At 53.6% G+C, this 18,666-nt stretch overlaps 1 protein-coding gene across 27 annotated transcripts in view; it reads left to right on the top strand.

Moving 5' to 3' along the window:
- Window positions 1–18,666, top strand: part of LOC114677074 (uncharacterized) — a 61,199-nt gene that overhangs the window by 10,031 nt on the left and 32,502 nt on the right. For 2 of the 27 annotated variants that reach the window (XR_013415742.1, XM_077997800.1), the window contains one exon: window positions 16,310–16,672. The exons of 4 other annotated variants lie outside the window; for them this stretch is intronic. Coding sequence is in view for 1 of the 23 variants with exons in the window: in XM_077997800.1 (XP_077853926.1) it covers window positions 16,310–16,318 (9 nt within the window). In the remaining 22 variants the exon portion in view is untranslated. 21 more of the 27 variants (XR_013415737.1, XR_013415738.1, XR_013415741.1 and 18 more) reach the window with 21 other exon arrangements.

The raw sequence follows: 18,666 nt of genomic DNA, 5'->3' as shown, positions 1-18,666 counted from the left end.
GCACGGTGTGGGGAGAAACGTCACATTATTGGTCATAGGTGACGGAGCTGGGAGTGGAACCTGGTGCCTTGGAACCTAGAGTCTGGGCCCGGAGCCATCCACCACACAGGTCTGGTGTGTCCATGCTCACAAAGTGCTGCCCGTGTTTCACAGGATTTGCACTATGCTGAAGATTCTGGGGTGTGTGGTACCTGTACTTGTGTGCATTCCTCTTTGAGCAAGAGTCAACATGTAACCGGCAATATTTGAACAAGATGCTAACAGGTCCACTACGTTCTTGTGTCAATTAAGAAACAAAACCAAAGACGTCCCTGGTACTCCACTGGCTATGGAATCAAGGTGACACTCCCTAGGGTGGCATAAATCCCTTAGGTCTCTCCAGAACATTCCATTCCCGATAAGCTTCCAGATATTTTACACGTGGAGTATACATCTTATTCTTCCTCTCTCCGCTTAGCCTTCCATCTGCCTGCAGCACCCTGTCGCTCCTCCACTTCTAAAGATCTTGTGTTCTTCTCGACCCAGTTCCAATACTGTCGTTTCTGTGCATCTCCGACTGCCAGGGCCTGTGTTCCTACGCCCTGTGGAAGGGTGCCCAGCGATCACACTCCCTCCACACGCTCTTGTCTCTTCCGAGCCTTCAATGCCATCTTTCGCAGCTTCTGCAGTCTACAAGCCTGGAACTCCGGACCTGACTGTGTAACTAATGGTGCATCTCCACTCGATATCCAAAGGCCTCTTCAACTCTACAGAACAGAAGCTCGACTTTCTCTAGGTTCTCACATCCAAGTAAATGGCACTGCCTTTTGCCCAGTTGTTCAGGCAGCACCTGAAAAGCATCCTTTATTCTTCAATGCCTCCCATGCTGCGTATCCACACCAAGCAGCAGGACTGTCTTTTTCTCCAAAACACACCTGGATGGGGCCTCTCCTGGCCGCACTAAGCCCCTGGGCATCACGGTCGCCTGGAGTGTGTGGACAGCCTCTGGTGGGCTCCCTGCTGCAGCTGTTCCCGTCCTCTATTGCACAGAGCAGCCAGTGAGCTTTGGAACACAAATCAGGGCCTGACACTGCCCTGCTCTAAGCCCCAAGCTCTCTCTTGGCCTCCCAGCTTCCCCAGAACAAATCCCAAAGTCTCGGCGTGGGCGACAGGCCCACACCGCACAGCCCCACCTACTCCCAGCAGGCCGCATCTCTTCCTGCTCCCCAAATGTGACAAGGTTGGCATCGCCCATGCGTGTGGGTTTCCCTCTGCCTAGAGCCCTCGTTCCCTGCCATTAAAAATGCCTTTATCCACATCACTTGGTTCCAGCTCCAAAGCCATTTACTCAGTGAGGGTCTCCCACCCACTCACCCACTCACCTCACCTTATTTTTTTCTTCCACACCACTGGTTACCATCTGCAATTGAATGAAATTATTTACCGAATCTTATTTTATATTGTCCTATTTCCTTAGCGGACAAAAACTCAAAATTACGAAAGTAAGGACTTTGCCTCGAGTGTTGTTCTACACCCAGGTGATCAGAACACAGAAACCTTTGATAACCTTGTGCTGAAACAAGAAAGGCTGTTTCCCTTGTTGGATCATTTGTACCTGAAATCAGGAAACTGCCTGCCGGAGCCTCTGTTCCTGGCATACACTTGGTGCTTAACACATGCTCGTTAAATACACGAACAGATACCTAAATAACATCATTCAATTTTTCCCTTCTCATTGATTGAGATGGTTTAGCGGAGTCCCCACCCAAATCTCATCTTGACCTCTAGTTCCCATAATCCCCATGCACGGTGGGAAGGACCCACTGGAAGGTAATTGATACCCCCATGCTGTTCTCATGATACTGAGTGAGTTCTCACGAGATCTGATGGTTTTATAAGGGGCTTTCCCCCCATTCGCTCTGCACTTCTTGCTGCCACCACGTGAAAGAAGGATGTGTTTGCTTCCCCTTCCGTCATGATCATGATCGTGTTTCCTGAGGCCTTCCCAGCCCTGCAGAACCGTGAGTCAGTTAAGCCTCTCTCCTTTATAAACTACCCGATCTTGGGTATTTCTTCTTAGCAGTATGAGAACGGACTAATGCATCAAGGTTTTCAAAAGAGCTCTACCCACAGATCTTTTAAATTCCATTCTTTTCCTTTGGCTTCATAAATGAGTGAGCTTTCTTAAGGCTTATTATCAAGAGTGGCTTTCAAGTTTTAGGAGCACATTAGGTCTCTGAAGCCTTGTAAATTTCTTTTAAGTCACATGAAAAAGATCTTTACTTCCAAGGAGACACCTGGCTATGCCGGGGCCTTTGGGTTTGCAGGGCTCATCCTGCACTTTTGGGGTGAGTGAGAAAATGATGCTCACCTCCTGGCTGCTTCAGCCTCCAAGTGTCCAATGCTTAAATGAACAGACGGGGTCCTCCCTCTCAGGCCTCATTATTGAGGGCAAACTAGCCCCGTGACAGAGGAGGGCAAAGGACATTATGAGCTATTCAGCCCTGCAGAGGCGACAGGCTGGGGATGTTCTCTTCCTAAGGCCAGAGATGCTTCTGAGGATGATGAGCTGATGCAGGCAGGGGTGGCTACTTTGCGCAGAGGGCAGAATAGTGCCAGCCCCCGGGATGGGCGAGAGGAGGGAGCATCCGGGAGCTGGGCCTGCAGAGGGAGGGACGGAGAGGCCCTGGGCCATGCTGAGGGTTTGAACTTGATCCTGAGGCCATCGGGGGCTGCAGGAGGGCTTTACACAGAACATAATTATATGGTAAGATGTAACCGTCAGAAAGTTATAGACGGCTGGGGCAACTACACGGATGGCAACAGACAAGAAGCTGGAAGCTGCTGGGAAGCTTTTGGGTGATCTGGGTGAGGAGGGAAGGGTGCTGTGCCAAGGATGGGGGAGGACAGCCGCCACTGGGGTGGAGATGCAGGACTTGGGACCGGCTGAGGGGCAGTGAGTCAGGATGGCCCACCCCTGGCCTGGCCACCAGGAGCACGGGGGTGCCATCCAGGAGTGAGACATGCAGACAAGGGGCAAGCCTGGAGGGAGAGATGAGTGCAGCTTTGTTTTTAAAAATTTTTTGTAAAATACACGTAAGAAAATTTACCATCTGAATCATTTTTAGCTCCACAGTTGAGTCTACTCGCATTGTTCTGCACCGGCTCTCTAGGGCTTTCTTGTCGCGAAAGTAAGCCCTGTCCTCCTTCAACACTAACTCCCCATTCCCCTCTGCCAGCCCTGACACCCACCCTGACACCCACCCTTCTACTTCCTGTCTCCGTGGGTTTACTGTTCGGGGGGTATGCAGTGGGATCGCACAGTGCTTGTCCTGTGGCTGGGTCCCCCCGCCCGGCGTAATAACTCCAAGCCTCTTCCGTGTTGTGACGTGCGTCCGAATTGCCTTCCTTTTTAAGGCTGAATAATCTGTTGTCCTGCATGGGTGGGGCACACTGCGTTTATCCCTCATTGGCTGACGGACACGTGGGTTGCCTCCACCCTTGGCTGTTGTGGGGTGCTGCTGTGATGTGGCTGTGCAAACTCCTCGAGTCCTTGCTTTCAGTCCTTTGGGGGAGAGACCCACAGTGGAACTGAGGGGTCACGTGGCACTTCTGTTTCTAAGTTTTGGGAAACCACCGCCCTGGGCCTAGTTTCTGACGTGTGAAGCTGAGGTCTCTGTGGATGCCATGTATGAATGTGGAGCTGAGAGACTGGCATGAGCAGGAAGAATGGGGGCAGGGCCTGGGTGATGTCACTGTTTATGGGGAGATCCCCCCTTGGCCCTGCCCTGGGCCCTTTCAGCCTTCACTTGTCTCCTGGACTCTTGGCCCCCCAAGTCACCCCAGACACCACCGAGGTGATCTGGTCTTGGGACCCCTGGGGCACAGCACACAGCTTGTGCCTCAGGCCCCAGGTGCTGGCTGCTTCTGCCCTGGGCTCGCTGCTGCTGCTGTGGATTTGGGACGCACCCAGCACCTAGTGCTGCTACAGAAGAGTCCTAGGAGCGGGCCTTGGACTGAGGATGGTGAGGAGCTCTCCTCCCTTTGTCCTCTTGATGGGCCACCTTGGGCCTCAGTAGCTCAGGGGCACTCTCAGCCCTGCGAGAGAGCACAGCCAACTGTGTTTGGAGCCCTCAGTGGCCAGGTGGGGACCTCGACTCTGCGTACTTGCCTAATCAGCCTCCTGGCCTTCCCCACCCCTCCTTGGGACTTCCCAGTAAGCAGCAGAGACAAGCTCGGGCTCAGGCTCTGCTTTCAGGGAACCAGTGAGGACAGGGCCAGGAGGAGAGCAGGTGGCAAAACAGGACAAGAAACCAGAGAGACTTGGTCACAGAGGAGACCGCCCTCACGGAGGGTGCCTGGCTGTGTCTCGTGCCACCGAGAAGGCACATTAGAGAGGTGCCCAGCAGCACCCTGGCTCCCTTGGGGGGAAGATTTGCAGGGTCAGGAAACCAGAGACGGGAGGAAGCCAGCCCTCGGGGGCAGTTTCCGGAGGATTCTGCCTGCTCTGGGAGGGAGTCACGGGGCCACGTTCGGCGGATGCGTTTCTAGGTTAGAATTTTTTCTTTTCTTTTCTTTTTAAGATTAGAGTCTTGGGAATATTTCTCTGCTTATTAAAAACAATAAATTGAAAGGGATAGGCTGGAGTTAAAAGAGAATCAATGGACCAAGGACCTGGAGGAAATGGGACAGGACCCAGCAGGTAGGAGGGGCTGGCTACAAACAGAAGAAGAGTGGGGCCCTGGGCCACTGAGGGGTGAGGGGCACAGATAGGGTGGGGTGGAGGGGTGTGTGTCAGAGACAGAAACAGAGAAACAGACACAAGAGAGGCGGAGACAGAAACAGACACGGAGACAGAGAGACAGAGAGAGACAGAGACAGAGAGAGACAGAGACAGAGAGAGACAGAGACAGAGAGAGACAGAGACAGAGGGACAGAGACAGAGAGGGACAGAGACAGAGGGACAGAGACAGAGAGGGACAGAGACAGAGGGACAGAGACAGAGAGGGACAGAGACAGAGACAGAGAGGGACAGAGACAGAGAGAGACAGAGACAGAGAGAGACAGAGACAGAGAGAGACAGAGACAGAGAGGGACAGAGACAGAGAGAGACAGAGACAGAGAGAGACAGAGACAGAGAGAGACAGAGACAGAGGGACAGAGACAGAGAGGGACAGAGACAGAGACAGAGAGAGACAGAGACAGAGAGAGACAGAGACAGAGAGAGAGACAGAGACAGAGACAGAGACAGAGAGGGACAGAGACAGAGGGACAGAGACAGAGAGAGACAGAGACAGAGAGAGACAGAGACAGAGAGAGACAGAGAGGGACAGAGACAGAGACAGAGAGGGACAGAGACAGAGGGACAGAGACAGAGGGACAGAGACAGAGGGACAGAGACAGAGAGGGACAGAGACAGAGACAGAGACAGAGGGACAGAGACAGAGGGACAGAGACAGAGAGGGACAGAGACAGAGGGACAGAGACAGAGGGACAGAGACAGAGGGACAGAGACAGAGAGGGACAGAGACAGAGACAGAGACAGAGACAGAGAGAGACAGAGACAGAGAGAGACAGAGAGGGACAGAGACAGAGACAGAGACAGAGAGAGACAGAGACAGAGACAGAGGGACAGAGACAGAGAGAGACAGAGACAGAGACAGAGACAGAGAGAGACAGAGACAGAGAGAGACAGAGACAGAGAGAGACAGAGACAGAGAGGGACAGAGACAGAGACAGAGAGAGACAGAGACAGAGAGAGAGACAGAGACAGAGACAGAGACAGAGAGGGACAGAGACAGAGGGACAGAGACAGAGGGACAGAGACAGAGAGAGACAGAGACAGAGAGAGACAGAGACAGAGAGAGACAGAGACAGAGAGGGACAGAGACAGAGAGAGACAGAGACAGAGAGAGACAGAGACAGAGAGAGACAGAGACAGAGGGACAGAGACAGAGAGGGACAGAGACAGAGACAGAGAGAGACAGAGACAGAGAGAGAGACAGAGACAGAGACAGAGACAGAGAGGGACAGAGACAGAGGGACAGAGACAGAGAGAGACAGAGACAGAGAGAGACAGAGACAGAGAGAGACAGAGACAGAGAGAGACAGAGAGGGACAGAGACAGAGACAGAGAGGGACAGAGACAGAGGGACAGAGACAGAGGGACAGAGACAGAGAGAGACAGAGACAGAGAGGGACAGAGACAGAGAGAGACAGAGACAGAGAGAGACAGAGACAGAGAGAGACAGAGAGGGACAGAGACAGAGACAGAGAGGGACAGAGACAGAGGGACAGAGACAGAGACAGAGACAGAGACAGAGAGAGACAGAGACAGAGAGAGACAGAGAGGGACAGAGACAGAGACAGAGACAGAGACAGAGACAGAGAGAGACAGAGACAGAGAGAGACAGAGAGGGACAGAGACAGAGACAGAGACAGAGAGAGACAGAGACAGAGACAGAGACAGAGAGAGACAGAGACAGAGAGAGACAGAGACAGAGAGAGACAGAGACAGAGAGGGACAGAGACAGAGACAGAGAGAGACAGAGACAGAGACAGAGACAGAGAGAGACAGAGACAGAGAGAGACAGAGACAGAGAGAGACAGAGACAGAGAGGGACAGAGACAGAGACAGAGAGAGACAGAGACAGAGAGAGAGACAGAGACAGAGACAGAGACAGAGAGGGACAGAGACAGAGGGACAGAGACAGAGGGACAGAGACAGAGAGAGACAGAGACAGAGAGAGACAGAGACAGAGAGGGACAGAGACAGAGACAGAGAGGGACAGAGACAGAGGGACAGAGACAGAGGGACAGAGACAGAGAGAGACAGAGACAGAGAGGGACAGAGACAGAGACAGAGACAGAGAGGGACAGAGACAGAGGGACAGAGACAGAGGGACAGAGACAGAGAGAGAGACAGAGACAGAGAGGGACAGAGACAGAGGGACAGAGACAGAGGGACAGAGACAGAGAGAGACAGAGACAGAGAGGGACAGAGACAGAGACAGAGACAGAGAGAGACAGAGACAGAGAGGGACAGAGACAGAGAGGGACAGAGACAGAGAGGGACAGAGACAGAGAGGGACAGAGAGACAGAGGTAGACAAAGGGACAGAGAGAGGCATAGGAAGGCTGAATGCGGGCTTCACTCTGGCTTTCTCATTAGCTCTGTGCACCAGGGGAAGCCCTGTTGCTCCAACTGAAGAGGGCAGAGGCCTGGCAGCCTAGAGCAGGAGGACAGAACAACTCTCTGAGGATGGCAGCAGCACTGCTAGGCGCCGTGAGCCCTGGGCTGGAGCAGGGATGGCAGTGGCACCCATGTGACTGAAGCTTTCTCTAGGAGTTCTGGGAACACCAGGGTAAGGCGGTGGCAAACGGGCAAGTGCCGGAACAGACCTGCGTGGCAAGGAGGTGTGCACAGGGCAGGGTGCGGGAGAGCCCTCGGTGCTGGGCTAGGGACTCTGGGAGAGGCTGGAAAGGAAGCAAGGCTGGAGCGGGCTGAGGGGGTGCTGGGTGCCTCAGTGGGTCTAGAAGCACGGAGGTGAAGTTAGAGCTGATGGCTTCAGAGGTGGGATCGTTTGAGGTGGTGGTAGTCTGGGTGTCACCGCAGGAGTCACACTTGTGGGGATCCTCAGTGATGCTAGGCCCGGAGGTGATGGGGTGCAGTCGCTTTGCCTCCTTCAGAGGCTTGCATGGTGGCCTGGCATTCTCCATGCACAGTGCAATACCGAGCACGTGCCCACTGACGGTGGACAGGGAGCCTGATCTCAGTGCCCAATGCGTTTACTGTCCCTGCTGGGCCACCTAGCACAGCTGTTGAGAGAGACAGTGGGTACGTTTGCCAAAGGCGTTGAGTTTGTGAAGTGCCTTCATCTCCAGTGACTCAGCTTACATGACAGGTGCCTCCTACATGGCTGACGAATGGAATTATGGTGGAGAAAAGGAATTCTGGGAACCTGCCCCGGTGGATCTCTTCCCATGACCACCCCGGGATCTCTTGCTCCTGCAGCGGCATCCTGATTTTCTCTTCTGTTCCCCAGCCTCGGCTGACAGAAGAGGGAACAGGCAAGGTGTGTCTGTCAGAATTAGTTATGACAGCAAGCAAAGAATAATTCCAACTAACAGCAGTGTGAAAAGGATAGAAGACTTCTCTGTCATAGTCAGGACGCCCGGAAACATTCGATCCTCGGCTGAGACGTGCCCCTGGGGCAGGGACCTGGGTTCCTCCTTAGCCCTCTGTTCCACTGTGCTTGGCTTCTGTTCCTAAGGTTGCTTCATAGCCCAGGAGAGCTGCCAGGGTGCCAGCTCTTACATTCCTGCTCAAGCCAGCAGGGAGGAAGAAAGATTATGCCCTTCTCTTCTGGAGCACTTCCAAGAAGGTACCCAGGCCAAGCTGACTTCCATCCCATGTTCTGAACTTTGACGTGGCCGCAGTTCACTGCATGAGGGGCTGGGACACAGAATCTTGATTCCAGATGGCCACCGAGAGAGCTCAAACTTGGTTTTTCCTGACTGAGGAGGACAGGCAGAATGGATACTGGACACGGTTGACTGTGCCCCAAAGAGAGACTAAAGAGCTGCATCTTAGGATGATAAAAGGTGACTCAGATGTGCTGTTGCTTCTTATTCTTTCAGGAAACAGGGTAATAATAGAAAGGAGAGTGCGGGACTTTGACCCTTAAAAGAATCAGCCTACTGGAGCCAACTGATGCAGGGGAAAAGCGTTTGCACTCATGGAGAAGAAGAACAGTAGCCTGATCTCTGGCCTTTGAGTTTTAATCCACAGCTGATAGTAAACCCTCTTCTGATGTTTATGACGGGCACGAGTCCAGTCCCTGACCAGATCAGCCAACGCCATTCCTCCAATGACACAAAGGAACGTCTTCCGAAAGCATGGCCGGCGCCCTCCCGTGACCTTCCACTGAAGCTCGCTCGTGTCAGCCTCAGGCTATGCTGTTGCCCTAGTTTAATCATTAATCACCTCGCTTTTGCTCTCTAAAGTTTCCAGGCTTTGAGAGTAGTCTGAACCACCTGCATCAGAAGTGCCTAGAAGCTTGCTAAAATGTGGATTTCAAGGTTTCATCTCAGAAATAGTCATCAAAACCCCTGGACGACCGGGTGCAGTGGCTCACGCCTGTAATCCCAGCACTTTGGGAGGCTGAGGCGGGCGGATCACAAGGTCAGGAGATCGAGACCATCCTGGCTAACACAGTGAAACCCCATCTCCACTAAAAAATACAAAAAAATTAACCGGGCGTAGTGGCGTAGTGGCGGGAGCCTGTAGTCTCAGCTACTTGGGAGGCTGAGGCAGGAGAATGGCATGAACCTGGGAGGCAGAGCTTGCAGTGAGCTGAGATCGCGCCACTGCACTCCAGCCTGGGCGACAGAGCGAGACTCCGTCAAAAAACAAACAAGAAACAAAAAAACAAAACCCTGGACATAGGGTCTGGAGCGTTGCCTTTTAAAAAACATGCCATAAAACTTGAGAAGCAGTGTTCTCATGCTGTGTCTGCATCACCGCAGGCCCTCCGTGTATTTTACAGATAGGAGAACCCAGGTCTGGGGATGAAGGGACAGAGCAGGGACTTGGATTGAAGTCTCCCAGCTGTCATCCTCGTGTCATCCTATGGCCACCTTGCTGGAAGCTTGAGGCTCTGGCCTTGGTTCCTTGTGGTTCAGTGCCCTCCGGTGGAGCCCTGACTGATGCCCATGCCACAGCTGCCTCCTGGAATTGTTCTAAAAATCAAATGGGGTAACAGCTGCAAAAGGGCTCTCAGTCAAAAGGCCGTTCGGCTGAGAGCGCATTTGCCACGATTACCTTCTGGGTGTTTTGGGGTGAGGCCGTGTTTTTGTATACTTACATTTTTGTTTAAGGATCTAATTTACAACCAGGACGTACCACACTAGGCATCTGGTGGGCGCATGGTGCTGCTGCATTGGCTGAAGCTGCGCGTCTCTGTTGAGTGAGAAGTTGAGCACATGGGAGGGTGGAGGCCTGTCCTGGGTCAGGCTGAATGGTGGCTGAGAGGTCGTCGGGCTCAGAGACGCCAGCCCACCAGAACCCCAGCATTCCCAGCCTCCTTAATGTGCTGGTCATTTCCTCAAATTACCCACAATCCAGCACCACCCAGAGTCCAAACTGACGCAGCTGCGTGTCTCTGAGGGCCCAGGCAGAGCTGTCCTTTTGAAGCTTGGCTCTGGGCTGTGTCTGCACCAGAAACCGGCTCAGCTTGCCTGCCCTGCCCTGTCCTTGCTAACAGCTCCTATTTTCTTTGTTTAAGAAAGAGCATAAATATTATTAGTTGGCAATTTAGTTACAGAACCTAACAGGGATGTCTGGAGACAGATTTAGTGCAGAAGCCAACGAATTTGGATCTGTCTAGTGCCAAGTTTAAAGCTCCTGAAAGAAAGCTTTTTTGTTGTTTGTTTTCCTTTCTCTCTTCATTTGGTGACATGTCCAGGAAGTGTATGGCTGGCAGGTTGAAAAAAGTCCTGGGAGAAAATAACTCGTGTTGGACGGCAGCAAAGTCCTTCCTACTGGAACTTCCTAGACAAGTCCTTTGGGTCACACATTACTTTTACTAGACAAATCTCTTTTCACTGGACGTCTCCAATTTCAGGATGTGTGATAACTCAGACACCAGTTTGTTGATCTGAAGTTGCCTTCATCACATTCCGTGATGGAGGATTTACCAAGCAAATGTCTGAATTATCAATGCTTTGAAGTTCTATAAGGCCCATTTTGAACTGTGGGAACTGAACTGTTGGTTGATTAGAGGCACTGACGCTCTGGGTACAGCGTGACAGAGTATGAGAGCCATGTGCAGGGCCTGGGTTTGGAGCCTGGCTCTGCCCCTTGCAGGCCTTGGTCATGGGGTCCCTGTGAGCTGCTTATTCACCTGCCAGGGGAATGAGCGAGTCCTTCAAAGGAGGTATTGAGAGCTGATGACACAAAAGTACCTTAATATACCTTTGAAGATACTGCCTCGGACTCAACTCTACCACAAAGACTAAGGCATCTCCGTTTGTCTGCCCTGTGAAAGCATTTAAGGACATTGCTAATTTCTGCCATCAATAAATTTACTGGTCTTATTCTATTGGGTCACTATAAAACTGGCAAGAAGCAAACAGTCTTCAGAAAAGCACTTTGATGCTCATATTACCTTAAATCACTGTGATCAATAAGGATAGAAATCAACAAGGAACAATGAAATGTGCAGGCCCTAAAACAGAAAAGACGGAGGGTGCGAAGCCTCCTGCCTCCTTCCTCTCCCTAGCTTTGTAGCAGGTCCTCAAGTGAGGGAGGGCTGTGGGAGTTTTCTTTTGCTGCTATTACGGTAAATTACCACAAACTTAATGGCTGCAGACAACATAAATTTATCATCCGAGAGTTCTATAGTTCAAAAGTCCACTACAGGTCTCACTGGGCTACGACCAGGTGTCAGGACGCTGGATCCTTCTGGGGACTCCAGGGGAGCCCTGTTTTCTTGCCTTTTCCAGGTTGGAGTACTCCCACCTCCCTGGGCTCGGGCCCCTTTTGTCTTGCAGCCTGCAGCAGCATCTCTCTGACTGCGCCTTGCAGCACGGCCCTTCCTCCAACTCCTCTCCCGCCCTCCTCACCAGAAGCACCTGGGATGACATTCACCCACTGGATGATCCAGGAGAATCTCTGGTCTCAAGGACACCAATGAGCAACTGTCATCCTCTGCCATGGAACCTGACACATGCTCGCGTTCCAGGGATCCAGACGTGAATGTCTCTGGGGCCATCGTTCCCTCTGCCACGGGATGGTTTCCACTGGTCGAGGCAGAAATGTCGCATGGCTTGGCCGAAGCAGCGGCAGTGGGTAGCCAGGGGTGGAGGCCTCTGTCCTCCGCTTTTATGCTCTGGTCAGGCATTTAATTCCTTGCTCTGGAGATATTCCCGGTGAGTCGGCTCTCGTTAAATCTCAGAAAATTCGGTGCTGTGAAGTGGACAAGACTGGTGTATCATTGTTTAGGCCTCATCTGAGCCCAAGGATTCTGTCTTAGCGATGGGGACCAGCCCAGGTTGCTGTTTCCACAAAAGAATGACTCTAACAGCAGAAATGCAGAAATGCGTGTGGAGTGAGAGACCTCTGGCCTGGCATGTTGGGGAGCTCACCGGCTCCAGCAGTGTTTCTTGGGCAGTCGCTAGGCCACCTGCGTCTGAATCCCAGGGAACTTGTTCAGGAAGAAACCTGCTCCCAGTCCGGTCCCTCGGAATCAGAGTCCCTGGTAGCAGGGGGCCAGGGAAGCTGCATTTTTCCCCTGTGATTTTTTACACACAGTGAAGCTTCAGAACCACCAGTGCAGGGACATAGACACGGACGGACCAGCCAGACGGACGGCCGCTGCCAAGACAGACACCTGGGAGGCCTGGTCGGTCCGTCTCCTTCAGGGAGTGCTCAGGAGAGTCGAACGCACCTCATTCCTCGTGGCACTGATGCCCGCGCTCACCCTGAAACTTGAGCCAATGTGAGAAAGAGCAGCGCGTGGTGATCCGTGGGGCACTGCAGGCCACAGACCCCGAATGCAGTTTTTGTGATGGGAGTCCGAGGCGGAATAGCTGTTCTACAGCCATGAAGGCAGCCAGCACATTTCCAAAGCCCCTACTCTGCATAATGACCTTATAAAGTCCACGTTTTCTTTCTTTTGCTGGCAGATAGGATCTTTTCTAACCTTTTTCCCCTAAGATTCATATTCATACATATTTCCCTTCCTCGGCGTGATTTGTAATGGTTGCACAGTGGGCCGTCCCGTGGGAGGGCCATCATTCACTTCGACAGGCCCCTTTCTTGGGCCTGTAGGTAAATCTACATATTCTTTTTGACTGAGGCTTTTTGGCAACCACACATGAAAGTGATGGTCTGGGCCGGGCGCGGTGGCTCACGCCTGTAATCCCAGCACTTTGGGAGACCGAGGTGTGTGGATCACCTGAGGTTAGGGGTTCGAGATCAGCCTGGACAACATGGCAAAACCCCGTCTCTAGTAAAAATATGAAAATTAGCTGGGCGTGGTGGCGCATGTCTGTAATTCCAACTACTCGGGAGGCTGAGGCGGGAGAATTGCTTGAACCCAGGAGGCGGAGGTTGCAGTGAGCTAAGATTGTACCACTGCACTCCAGCCTGGGCCACACAAAGCAAGACTCCGTCTCAAAAAAAAAAAAAAAAAAAGAAAGTGATGGTCTGTAGCTGATGCAGTTATATAACATGCCACACCTTCCATTTTTATCATTTTTAATACGGAATAAAATCCGTCCACAAGCTTCTAGGAGACAACGTTCAAGGCTGATGTGGTGCAGGTTGTGTTTCTGCCTGGTGCAGGTACTGCCAAGATAACAAGAGTTTGACTGTTTTTATGAAGATCAATGACTCTGACCCCCACAGAGGATTCCTCTGTGAGTGAGGGATCAGATGACAGCCCGTGGACAGCTGGCATTCCTCAGCCTGTTGGTCAGACGATGCTCCCTCCTCTGAGAATGGCAGGGTTCCCTCAGGGGAGGAGGTGAGCTGATTGGGTCAGCTGGGAGCTAAGTGAGGTCACAGGGAGGGACGTCTACCCCGTGGAATCACGTCTTATTAAGGAGTGAAAGAGACACCATCTATCGCTGCCCAGGAATCAGCTCCGCGTGGCGGCGGGTTTGGGGCAGGGGCAGGTAAACGTCAGGAACGGACCAGACAGTGAACATTTTAGGATTTGTGACTGTGTAACTCTGCTGTTGTAGTGCAGAAGCAGCCGTGGGTGATACCTGGGCAAATGGGCCTGGCGTGTTCCCACGACAATGCGTTTACTGAAACAGATGCCAAGAGGATTAGGCCACCGACTTTTGCATGTGCTCTTCGGGCCTGCCGCCTGAGCAGAATGAGGATTCCAGTGGTGTTCACATCATCAGGCGTCTCGTGTTCTGCGTATAAAACAAGCTCTTGAAGTCAGGAGACAACGTGCAAGCTTAGCAGGCAGGTAGCTCGTGAAGCATCTCACCTCCCAGCATAACAAGTGCTTCTCCATCCGTACGTACAGAATTCCACTCTGCAGGCGGCAATGTTGTGATGGAATATGCTCTGAGAGAGAGAGGAGGTGACTTCTGCCAGGAGTGATCAGGAGGACTTCTTGGAGGAGGCAGCACTTGAACTGGTCTTGAAAGATGATGAGATTTTAATGGGAAAAGAGACGATCGAGAAGAACCTTCCAGCAGGAGGGAGCTGCCTTAGCAAAGATAGGGAGGCTGGAAAACATGAGAAGTGGGACAGGAATATCAACACAGGACCTCTCCCTTCTGAGCCAAACTGACACTCACCTCTTGCCATGAAAGGTCGCTCTTCCGGAGATTATAAGCTATTTATTTTTAATAGAGAAACTGCCTTAGTTTGAGTTCTGGCTGCCACTTATTTAGGGAAGAAACAACTTTTTGGGCCTCAGGTCCTCATCTGTAAAATGGGCTGAATAATAGGATTGTGCCTCTCTCCAGTGGGCTGTTAGAGGTTGGGCTGCGTCCCACCAGTACTCACATGCTGAGGCCTAACCCGGTGTGACTGTACATGGAGACAGGTGTATAGGGAGGGGATAAAGGCTAAGTGAGGCCACAGGGGAGGGGCCTCTACCCTCTAGAGTCGTGTCTTTATAAGGAGTGAAAGAGAAACCATCGCTTGCTTCTCTCCTGTGTGCAGAGGAAAGGCCAGTGAGGAGGCACCCCGCAGCCCCAGGCAGAGCCCTCACCACGCCAGCCCTGCCGACGCCTTGATCTCGGACTCCCGGGCATCTGCTGCATAAACCACCCCGTCCGATGTATTTTCCCATGGCAGCTTGCGCAGAATGAGGCTGGGGCTTTGGAAGAAGGAACTTCACATGTGAGGAACTTGGAGAGTGGGACGTGCCGTGTGTGCACATGTGCTGCTGGTGGCTGTTGTTATTGTTATGATCAGGAGTGGCGTATTCCCAGCCTCTGGAAGCTAACCTCATGGTTTTCTTTCTTCTTCCACTTTTCCTTTTTCAGATCATGCCTGCCCTTAGCCTGAATCCCCGCCATGTAGGGCTCCAGGACTGCTGTGGCCTCAGCAATTCTGGGCTCCCGGAGGCCCTGGTTCATCGTTTTGCCCTTTCCCCTTGGCTGGCCTAGATGCCATGTCCTCTTTCTTGGGACGGTCCTCACTGACGGGCCCCATGGGAGGAGGGAGACAGGGCCAGCTGCCATGTGGGCACAGCTGTCATGGCATCCCCTCCTCCAGACATTGCTCACCAGCCCTGGCTTCCCTGAGCTTCTCGTCAGCCCTGGTGGAAGTGAGCAGACATGATGACTTAGTCTTGTTTTCCCCATCAGGAGGCCAGGGCAGGGGAAAGGCAGTGTGCTGCTGAGTGGTTGGTCGTCTGACTTAGTGCCAGTCACGCGCATGTGATCTAGGGTCTCGGGGCACGGTGCTGGGACAGCTCAGCTGGCAGACCTAGGACAGGGCTGGAGGGTGGGGGGCAGGACTGGGGCCAGAACTCTTCTCCCTCCCTCCCTCCGGACTCAGGGGGGTCCCTTGGGCGAATTCCTTGTCCAGACAGAGATGTGCGGGGCGAGAGACCCCCAGTCTCCCTAGGAGAAGTGAGCAGGTGGGGCCCAAGACAACAGCCCCCTGTGGCAACCTCCAGCCCTGGGACAGTGGCCTGAACCCTGGGTCACCACGCTTACTCCACCCAGTGCAGAATTCTCCAGCGCCCAGCCTTGCAGAGGCAACGCGGCTCTGACAGGACCTGTAGCCTCTTCCTGCCACTTCTTTGTCATGCAACCAGCCCTTGCCTTCAAATCTCTCAAAATCCTCTTCCCCAGAGGTCGCTGCCCTGGTCCTCGGAGCAGGCTGTGGACATGGACTCACTCTGCCGAGCTCTTCCTCCTCTGTGTACCGAGGCCACAGCCCCCACTCCCATCCCCAATGCAGGCTCTGCCTGTGCTACTGTCCCTTGTCCTTCCCCTTATCAAGCCCAGGGGACCCCGTAACCACACGCCCTCCTCAGGGCCTTTTCATTGGAATTCCCACACTCTGCATTTCTAAAGGACTGGTGGAAACCGCAGGGTTCTTCTGAGCAGTGAGCTACTCGAGTGAATCGAAATCACACTTGCTTCCTCCAAATCCCACCTGCAGCCACATTTGTCAGGAGCGCAGCTGCTGCAGAAAGCGTCTCTGGAGCTTGGGAAGCAGGCGCGGGGCCACTCTGAACTCCCCTGTGCTAATCACACCCTCTTTCTGCATCCTGCGGGCACTTTGGTCGGACCCTTTCGATATCAAACACTGATCAATTGTAATGAACGGCACTGTTCCCACACAGGACCTCTAATGACTACTGAGTTCTTATGAGGAGTGCCTCGTGCTTTGCAGCATCTAACGTCTCGACAGTGACCTGCTAGTTCCTATCCAGCCGGTCAGCAGATCACGGTCACAAACCCTGGGAGAGGTGGGCTTGCCATGCCACTGCCCCTGCTGATTCTCCATCCAGCTGCCGCCTCCTACTGCAGGGCACCGCCGCTCCTTTCTTGGGTCCTGGCATGGCTCGTGGCAATTATCTCCCCTACCCCACCCCCACAACTGACGACATGTTTCCTGTGTGAGACTCTTTGTCTCCCGAGAAGCAGACACCAAGACAGGATGAGAGACGGATTTTATTGGGAAAAACACCTGCAGGAGAAAACGGGTGAGCACTGGCGGCAGCTGGGAGCACACACTGCCCCGCGGTCCGGTCTGAGCCTGCAGGAAGCGGGTGCATCCTGGGGGCTGCAGGTGGGGGCATCAGCTGGGAGGTGCTGGGGCCACTCGGGTGGCTCACACAGCTCAGCAGGGCAGGCCTGCAAACGGTCCACGTGTGAGCCACTGGTGACGTGAGGTCGGCTGTGCTGCCCCCCATGGAAGCTGGCCAGCCCAGGCGGGGGGGCACTTTACTTCCCAGAACCGGCCACCGTTACTCCTGCCAAACCAGCCCTCAGCAGGCTCCCATGCCTCCCAGGACAGGGCCTGCCTTGGTGCCCCCTGCACCCAGGACCGGTAGGAAGTCTGTGGGAAGCGTGGGTGATTCCCGCAGCAGCAGCAGGGCCGTCGATGAGGCTGCCATGGTGGCTGGGGGTGCGTGAGGCTCAGTTTCATGGCCTCCACTCACACTCTCAAAACAAAGCCCCAGTTCCTCCCCTCGGTGCCCTCTGTGGCGGGGCCCCACCACCTCTGACCTTGTCTCCTGAGCTTCCGTCCCCTGCACAGGGCTGTCCTGGCCGTGCCATGCACCTTGTCACCCCAGGCCTGATGCCAGCTGACTGTGTCACCGGCTCCCATCTGCAGCTTCCTCAGTCCTCGCTGCAGGTGTGAGGGGCACTGTGGCTCCCAGGAGGTGATGCTCAGCACATGGCTTGGCGGAGACGGCCCGTGATGGGAGAAGGGCTCTCTGGGCACCGGGGGCAAGACCGCAGCCAGGCCTGGCACTGGGCGGGATGGCGGCCTGGGAGACACACGTGTCTCTATTTCTGTCTCTGTCTCTTTGTCTCTCTCTTTCTCTTTCTGGGTCTCTGCCTTGGTCTCTCTGTCTCACTCTGATTCTGTCTCTGTCTCTGTATTTTCTTCTCTCTTGGTCTGTCTCTGCTTCTCTCTATCTCTGTCTCTCTGTATTTTTTCTCTCTCTCTCTCTATTGGTCTGTCTGTCTCTGCTTCTCCCTATCTCTGTCTCTCTGTATTTTTTCTCTCTCTCTCTCTATTGGTCTGTCTGTCTCTGCTTCTCTCTGTTTCTCTGTGTCTCTGTTTCTCTTGGACTCTGTCTGTCTGTCTGACAGGGTCATCAGAGCCTGAACAAGCCCCTCTCCCAGTGACTTTCCAGGTGGTGAAAGGCCTGCAGCAGGCACCCTGGATGGGATCAGCTGCTCCGCTCCATGAGGCTCCCAGTGCCATCTCAGCAGGTAGCTGATGTGGCCTCTCTGTCACCTCCAGGGCAGCCAGTGCCCCTCACTGGAGGCCTCTGGATGCGAGAGAATTCCCTGCTCTTTGTTCCTGGCGTTCTTCTTGCGGGGACACGCCTCCTCTGTGCTTCTGGATGGCAGGGAGGTCCCACGTGCTCCACAAACGCCCTGGACGAGGCTCGAGTGGATCATAGCGTCGGCTGCGGAGTTCACTTTGTCTTCCGTAGTCGCTCATACTTACGCAGTGGCACAGGCTTCTGGCAGGCTATGTGTGTGAATCCTGTTTTTCTGAGAATTTATTCCTTCAGAGAGGCTGGAGATGAAGGCCCCCAAGGTCTAGGAAGAAGGAAATCCCTGGGAGGGAAATCCATGCACTTAAATGGTGCTTGTGGAAACTCTGACTTCCAAACGCCACTGCTCCCCATCCCGCTCCTTCCTTCCTGCAGCAGCTGCGGAGCAGCCCGTGGAGCATCACACGGCATCCAGCCAGGGGTCCGAGCCCAAGGTCCAGGCCAGGGTCTGCTGCCCACCAGCTGTGGGCCTGGGCAAGAGCGCGGTCCCTGCCCGTCTGTGTGCTCTCAGGTTCCTCCTCTCTTTCTGGGAGCTGCCCTGCTGTGGGAAGCCTGACTGAACCCTGAATCCTCTAAGCCCCTCACACAGGTTCCATGGGAAAATGAGGCTAACCTGGTTTATTTGTTTTATAGCCTGTAAATACTGACTGGTCCTTGTGTCTCAGGAATTCTTTTTAAAA

The sequence above is a fragment of the Macaca mulatta genome, chromosome 3, assembly GCF_049350105.2.
Source record: "Macaca mulatta isolate MMU2019108-1 chromosome 3, T2T-MMU8v2.0, whole genome shotgun sequence".
In the NCBI taxonomy this organism is placed as follows: Eukaryota; Metazoa; Chordata; class Mammalia; order Primates; family Cercopithecidae; genus Macaca; species Macaca mulatta.
The sequence above is the reverse complement of the archived record's forward strand: the minus strand, read 5'-3'. Positions and strand labels throughout refer to the sequence as shown.